The sequence below is a fragment of the Idiotropiscis lumnitzeri genome, chromosome 15 (assembly GCF_059441095.1).
Source record: "Idiotropiscis lumnitzeri isolate Australia: NSW breed Sydney's pygmy pipehorse chromosome 15, RoL_Ilum_1.0, whole genome shotgun sequence".
Taxonomy (NCBI): Eukaryota; Metazoa; Chordata; class Actinopteri; order Syngnathiformes; family Syngnathidae; genus Idiotropiscis; species Idiotropiscis lumnitzeri.
The window spans coordinates 569,562-577,515 of NC_142405.1; the positions used below are offsets into that span (position 1 = coordinate 569,562).

General features: G+C 48.6%; 1 protein-coding gene across 9 annotated transcripts in view; it reads right to left on the reverse strand.

The window, feature by feature from the left end:
- The window catches only part of LOC148322005 (protein sidekick-2-like), a 67,589-nt gene extending 60,422 nt beyond the window's left edge, over positions 1-7,167 (reverse strand). For all 9 annotated transcript variants that reach the window (XM_088316793.1, XM_088316791.1, XM_088316795.1 and 6 more), the window contains exon 1: positions 6,930-7,167. In XM_088316793.1, coding sequence (XP_088172919.1) covers positions 6,930-7,128 — 199 coding nt within the window. In that variant the 5' untranslated portion in view covers positions 7,129-7,167. The remainder of the gene's footprint in view (positions 1-6,929) is intronic.
- Positions 7,168-7,954: the final 787 nt, after the last annotated feature.

A 7,954-nucleotide genomic window follows, 5' to 3' on the forward strand; every position in this document is an offset into this window, starting at 1 on the left:
TGATAAAATTCATTCATTTATTTGCGCTTGCATGGCAAATTATTGACCATCATCAGCTTTGGCCAGAACTGAAAAAATAAATCAAATCAAATAAAAAAAAATACAGAGCCGTGAGTTACTTTTTGTGCGTATTTTGAAGGAAATTGTCCAACGTGGAGTGGCGAGTCATGTTTGAGCTCAATACGGGCGCACTAATCCTCGTTGATCCCCCATTTGAATGTCAGCTCTTTTCCAGCTGCCCTCACAATTTGGGATTCAACACTCGCCTCCTTTTTTATTTTTTTTTTTTTTGGGTGGCCTCCACCTGTGCTTGCTCACAATGACCGTCCGAATATTCCTTCTGCGTCTGAGCTGAGCCGGCTTGAATCGGGAAGGAGCGAGAAAGTGGCCGTGGCGTCACGCTGTTGGAAAAAAAGCTGATTTGGGCTCGCTCGAAAGCTGCATTTAACCGCAATGAAATAATCGGCGTGCACGCGCGCCACACCAGGAGAATGTGCCAGCGTCGACAGAAACGAAAAATTATTTTCTTTTTTAATTGCAATTGCGTTGGGTTGTGGAGCTGCCGTGCAAATCCAAACAAATGTTCAACGTTTTGGCGTAAAGGACCTTTTTCCATCCTCGTCACTTTGGCTTGCATTCAAACACGCGTCGCAGACGTCCTTCCCGTTGAACTTTTCGCCAAAAATCATTTGAGGCAGAAAGCGGCGAGCATCCAAAATTGGAGAATTGTTTGATTTACGCCTCACGATTAAAAGACGCACACGCCTTGCGCCGATGCGTCGTGAAACGATGTCGGAATCGGATGCAAGAGCCCGTTTGGATCAGCGCTGATTTCAAAATGAACCTGACACTTGAATAACGGCCGTCAGTCATGAAATCTAATCGCTTTTTTTGCCACCAAAAATGATGACAACTTGCAAAAGAGCAGCGGCGGACTTTGTATCGATGATCAAACAATCGTGAATGTTGGGAAACACGGCAATTTTTTTTTTTTTTTGGGTGGTCTGCTTCATTCTTGTTCTTGACGTCAATGCTGAGTTTTACGTTGAGACGCTTTGCTTCAAAAGAGCGTCGAGCGTTGGACGCAGGCCAAAGCGGCGTCTTGTTAGTCGCGAGAAGACAAGCCGAGCACGAGCGAGCGAGCTTGGAAGAGTCCAATTGAAACCGCGGAAGTTGTTTTTTTTTTTTTGAAGGTCGGCATGAAAATGGAGCGCCAGATCAAGATATCAGTTAAATCGCGCAAACGTTCAATGAAAAAAAAAAGATTGCGACCGCCGCTTGTTTTTACGAGCAAAGAGAGATAAATCGGGCCCACCACAATTTCTTCCCGCCCGGCTCGCGTTTTATTCACAAGAATCGTCCCCACAAGGAGACGGCCGAATAAAAACGGAAATTCACGGCTCACATTATGCCGCATTGTTTCTCACCTCGCCTCACTTTTTTTTTTTTGGTGCTCAAGTTGTCTTTGTGTTGTCGAAATGTTTCCATGGAACAGCTTGAGGGGCTTTTGCAGACGGACGCACGGTCCGAGAACGCCGGCTCGGAAAACAATTCCTCCTCTGCGAGGAGGGACGTAATGACACCATTTTGGGAGTGCTTTCAAACGGCTTCTTGGAGCGACGCGATGATGAAGCAGCGCAACATCTTTACTCCCTCGTCGACACGTTATTAGACAAATCAAACGAGGAGAGGCACTTTGCTCGGCTTCTCCGCAACGTTGGAGGTCATTTCCTGGCTTCTCCGAGACTTTGCTTTCTTGATAGCGAAGACTTATTTGCTTTGAGACAGATAGGACTTCCTCCAGGCACAGCGACAATTGATCTGGGACCTGAAAGCCCACACTGACAGACCCCCCCCCCCCCCTCCCCCTTCCGACTTCCAAGTTGCACTTCTTCTTCAGCGCTCATCAGTAAACGGCACGCATGCAAACCAAAATCAATCTCGGCGACGGGATTGAAAAGAACTTCCTCATTCAGCGACGCGATCGTTTGTTGCGTGACCAAGCTCGTAACTCAAAGCACTTGCGTCTCAAATCATGTTTTGACACGGATAAAAACGCACGGCAAAAAAGAACCCAAATTCCTGCCGCGTGTTTGACACGGGTGGCCATTTTAGAGCATTGTGACTTGTTCAAGAATCACGGGATGTTGTTTTCAATCATCATTTGCGGAGCGAGAACGAGAGATGCGTTTGATTTGAGTAACGGGATGAAGTGCAATAAAGACAGCCGTCCGCGCGGCGGTCCGAGCTCCGTCGCAGGACGGAGACGCGATGACGAAAGGCCGCTCAAGTCAGCGTTGAGCTATGATGTTTTTTCTCGCAGAAAATAACAAGGCAGCCGCACAAGCAAACTCCTCCGCAGTGAGCAAGAAATTCAGCCGGCACATTGACAGACAGACGCTCGGTGCCAGGCGCCACTTTGGGCTGAAGCCGGCGGGCGAGCGTTGGGCGGGCAACGGCCGACCGGCAAAACGGGACGCTTTGCGCTAATTCGGAACGACGTCCGCACGTTTGCGGCTCGGCAACGTTAATTAAAAGCCTCCGAAAGCGAAAAAGTGTCGAGAGCGCAGCAGCCGCGATGGTCGTTCGCAATTAGCGAGATTGCAATCGTTTGTCTGCCTTAAACAAGTCGGAAGCAACGATTCCGTTTCAGACGACGACGGCCTTCTTTTCATTCATTCCATTTTTTGCTTTTGTTTGTTTCAAGATTCGAATGCGATACGTTCCGTGTGGGTGAATGAAGCATCCCGTGGCAACATGAATAAACATGTGGAGATGGCATTTTGACAGCGGTTGACAAGCAAGCAGGAAGGCGAGGCGAGCGTGGAAGACACACGCGAGGTCGTGGAGCTGCCATCGCGCGCGCTTGCAAGCCACCTCGTGTGGAAACGGAGAAAACGAGCATTTAAGACAAACTTGACCGACTCGCTCTTGCCTGAAATGCATTCTGCCCGAGAGTTCAAAATACGGCATGACATCCGGATTCAAGCATGCCCCGCCCCCTTCTTGTAACAAAAAAAAATCATATCGAGCAAATGTCGTTTCAAAAACGTTGCTTTTTAACTGCAGAGTCCAATCGCACTGGTCGACGGCAAAAGTTCATCAGAGATGACTTGATGTGTCCAGAAACGGATTTTGGACCTCGTCTCTGATCTCTGATTTAAACATTAAAAAATGAATAATCATTTGTTGTCATTTCTCTGACTTAACGGCTCTCGGTTGAGTCGCACATGCGTCGTTTAAATCCACACCGACAACACGACAATTCGCCGTGTTTCGTTTGTTTTTTAATATGTTGTCTCCCTCACGTGTGACATCATCACTCCCAAGTTGCAGCGGCACACGCCCACTCGTCAGTCACACGAAAGTTGTCATGTGATAAAAGTTGGGAAAAAGGATGTCATTTTCTTTGGGGCTTTTGAATCATGTCTGAGATCAGATGCTTGGGGGGGGGGGGCTCTATTTGTGGCGATTGAGTCGCTTCGTGCGTGCGTAGGCGAGTTTGTCATCCATCTTTGTGCGAACGAGGGGATGCCTTTGATTCCATCTCTCTTGATGGGGCAATATCATATTGCAGACATTGATTTTCCTTTTTGTCTGCGGGCGCGTTTCATCACGTACAAGAATTATGATCCGCCGCTCGCATTAGAGGCGGCCAGTTTTAATCACCCGCAGATTGCGAGTGTTTTAAACAAATGCTTTTTGTGTGTAAGCGCGGCGGATTATCAGAAGATTTACAGATTTGGAAATGGCCGACAGCTGTCAGGCGGCATAATAACGCTCGTCCGCAAAATGATGGCGGCCGCCGCTTGGCAGCACGTCAACGCGGCGATTCGAGATTAAAGCTCAATAGACAAGAACGTACGCGCACAAAAAGGAGGTTGGAGGCGATGCGCGCGCCGCCAACGTGTCGACAAAGACAAAACATTTGGCGATCCGAACTTGAGGCGGAGACTCGCAACTTTGTTGACGCCTGCGTTGGTCCGCTCCAAATCGGGTCGAAAATATTCGGCTGGATTATCGAGTCATCGAGTTCCTCGCCATTCGCCAGCGTCATTTCCGCTACCCGTCGGATTGTTGGCACGCGGACGAGAGGGCGGGACTAAATGAGTCATCCAAAGGCCCGCCGGCGAGACAAACGCGGTGGACTCGTCGGGTGTCCTCTCGCGCGTCGACGCCACGCACACGCGGTAGGAAGCGGCTCGAAAACAAGCGCTCGCCACCTCAGGCTCCTCGGGGGGGGCGGGCGCCACCTCCTTTTTGACATCCTCGGCTCCCCGGGAAGGAAGGATGGCTGACTTTGTGCTTTTGCAAACATGCGTTCCCGATGCGCGGCCCACTTAAGCAGACAAGATCTGTGCGACTGTGAAACGAAATAGCGAAGGTTCCGTCGCTCAAGTGTGAGCACCGAGGGAATCGCCGGGCGAGGCGGGAGCAGACGGATCGCCGAACGGCAAGGCGACGTGCACGCAAACTGAAAGGATGCGAAAGAGGTCCGTTTTATGGGGGAAAAGGTAAAACCTTGTGAAGTCGCCCAGAGGCACTCAACAGTTCCTCACTGACTCGCTGGCGTGTTACCTTAAAAAAAAAAAAAGGATGGTAATAACGGCGAGAGGAACTGTGCCCTGAATATTAAGAGACGCCTGAGACTCCTTTCAGATAAGGTTGGGAGCACTTTGGAGCAATGCAACCTGCTCAAAGGCAAACAAGCAAAGGGATTATGCTGCTTTTAGCACTTTGCTGCACGGAGGATGACGAGGAGGGGAAGGCGCGCACGCACGCACACACGCAAGACAGCTCGTCCTATTTGGTTGGGCTCGCTCATCAATTAAATGCATATCTGTCTTGGAGAATCGACATCTTGAACGCCTCCACCGTTGAGCGCAATTCGTGCCATCAGCCGGATTTCAAAAGGTATTTGAAATACTAAATGGGGCCAAACAAACGACAGCATTCGTCAGATGTCGATCGACGATTATCCTGCCCGATTATCCGAATGTGAGGAAAGTGTTGGGGATGTTTCTGGTTTTTTTCAACCCGATCTACACGCAAAACAATTTGGAACGTCGGATCAAGTCAACGACCACAATAAAATCCGTCTTGTGCCGTTTCGACGAGCTTACGTTTCTCTTCTTCCTTGAATTGATGGCAGCCTGGAAGCGATGTGACATGACATCGCCTCTCGCTGGTCAGTCCCGGTACTGCAACCGATATTTGACCTCGGGTCAAGTGATACACTCGCCGTTCGCCATCTCAGAACGAGCCTGATAACGACGCGTGAAGGTGATCGTCCCTCAAACTTAAATGTGAATAAGTGAAGGATCGGAGCGAGCTTTTCCACGCGTTGAGCGGGGCATTGGGTTAAAAAAAAAAAAAAAAAACATGGGCAGATTTCCGCGAATAACGGGGGCTGGTTTCCCCCAAAAAAGGTGAACGTACCAGCGCCAAACCACAAACACGCGAGGAGGCTACTTGAGTCTGACAAAAAGAACGTTTTAAAACCTCTTCTGTTGTCAAATGCGCCGTATAAATAAAGTTGTATTATATCGTTCCAAATTCAAAACATGACAATTTAAGCAACATTTTCGTACGCCTACGCGTTGTTCTTTCAATACAAAGGAGGAAGAGGAAAATATGTGAACTATCTTTGATTGAAATTTCATTCACTTCTGATGAATAGCGATAAACTGTCACACAAGCGTAAAATGAAATCAAACACTCGCTAAGTAACAAAATGGCGAAAAGAAGCCAACATGGCCGTCCAACAACGCAAACAAAACGTTGGACAAAATCGACGAGAACTTAACCGGAACGTCATCTCGCTATTTTGTTCTTCTCACGGACGGCACCGCTTTGCCCCCAAAAGCGAAACCATTTCTTGGGTGAGTCGAAGACATCAGGAAAATTCACAACATTGGGAAGAAAGTCCCACGAAATTTGGGTCCGATTACAAATGAAAAGTATCAAGGGGTCCACTCCACGTCCAAAACCTCAACAAACTTAGCTTTGCTTCTTGCAACAGCCGCAAGTAACGGACATTTGATTGGATTTAACCTTCATTTTGACACTCGTTGAGTCTTTCTCACGACACCGAGGCCAGAAATGACCCGACCGGCCGTCCATTTTATATCTCATTACCTCGTAGTGCTCGTGAAGCACGGCTTACTGCGATGAAGAGCAGTTGCACGCACGCTGCTCATGCTCATGATGTACTCGTTGGTTGTGCAACGCATTTGTTCAAGAACGCTCATTAGGCAAAACCCAAGATCGTTTTCAAACAATAACCCCGCCATAACTCGCGCAATATTACGGCCGCGTCGGCGAGGCCATTAAGGTGGCCTCTGGGCAGAAAGCGAGGCTCCATCTACAATCGGAGCGACAGTTCATGGAGCTTTCGCACAGAGAGACGGCTTTCTGGACTTTATAGATCTCACTTGAGCAAAAAAAAAAACATTATTTGAAGCAATCAAGAAATTGAACATTAGGAGAGTAAAACAGGCTGTCGGGAGGGCAAAAACATTTTGGAATGATGAATTCCATATCGAGTCACGGGCCCCTTCATTAGGTACAGCTACCCTCAAATTGTTTCCTTTCAAGACTAATTTCATGATCAGGGCCGCTTAATGGTGCCGGTGTCATTGTCGCCCACCCGACACATAAATCACATTTTGGCTCATCTGTTAAGTGACATGGGAGGGTCAAAATATTAGGGACAGCTCGTGCACTCGTCCACCAGCACATGAAACAAAAGGCACATTTCAACACGTCTCAGGTATTTGTTTCGCGACGCTTCGGCATCTCAGCAGATTGGTCAGTTGGACCTCATGTCGAACCAGGCAGTGCTGAGATTCTTTCAGCGGACACGACAAGCGTTGCAAACTTCATTATGTCCTACAAAAACACTCGCATGCCAAACAATTGCACGTTACCTTGAGCCCGGGCGCAGAAGCACATCGCCGAGACCAGAATCCAACAGGAGACCTGCACCTTCCTGACCCGTCCAGACGCGGCCATGGTCGAGCGCTGCTTCAGATTCTGCCGCTGCTGCTGCTGCTGCGGCACCTCCGCTGGTGCCGCCACCGTCGAGCCTCCGGCGCACTTCTTTGCACGTCCCCACACCGGAAACATGTTGCTCTGGCGCGACCACACGCACGCACGAACGTACGTACGAACGTACGAACACTCCCAGGGAGAGGCACAAGCGTCCTGGCTTCTGCTTCTGCTTCTGCTTCTGCTTCCGCCGCCGCCGCCGCCGCTGCTCTTGTGCGTCAGACTGTTGATGAGGGAGAGAGACCGGGCTGGCGCGAACACGCACATGCACGCGCGCAAGGTATCAAAAAGAGCCAGGCAGCATGAGCACAATAGGCTCTTGAACGTCACGTTGAACACGGACCGGACCTCTTGCTTCAGTATGAATTTGAAGTGATTTCAAGCAGAAATTTCCAAACAATGCAATTATCACGACTCATTTAATTGGTTTGGAGATGAGAATTAATTGACTGGAAATGATGCATCTTTTGTTTATTTATCTATGCCGGCGACGTATAGTGACAGGCAGTGCAATTACATGTTCTTCCACTAGGTGGCAGAAGGTGCATAATTAACTTGGGTATTATTTTTATTAGCTGGTATGCCTTGAGATTATTTGGAATGTAAAACGTGTGCCTTTCTCAATAAAAGGTTGGAAAAACTGATTTGAAGCAATGATTCCCACCAGGGTGCCGTGAGAGATCATCAGTGGTGCGGCGGGAGATGATATCCAATTTCGATTAAATGCATTCATCACAAATACAGTTTATGCTTGTTCGTTTAACTACACCGGCAAGATTGCGTACAAGCAGCGTGAATGCTCTTCAGTCAGATGACAGAATGCACAACAAACACAAATATCTACCTGTTGCCATTCCTGACAATAGATCCTCTTTGTGGTGGCCAAATTCCAGAGAGTACGTAA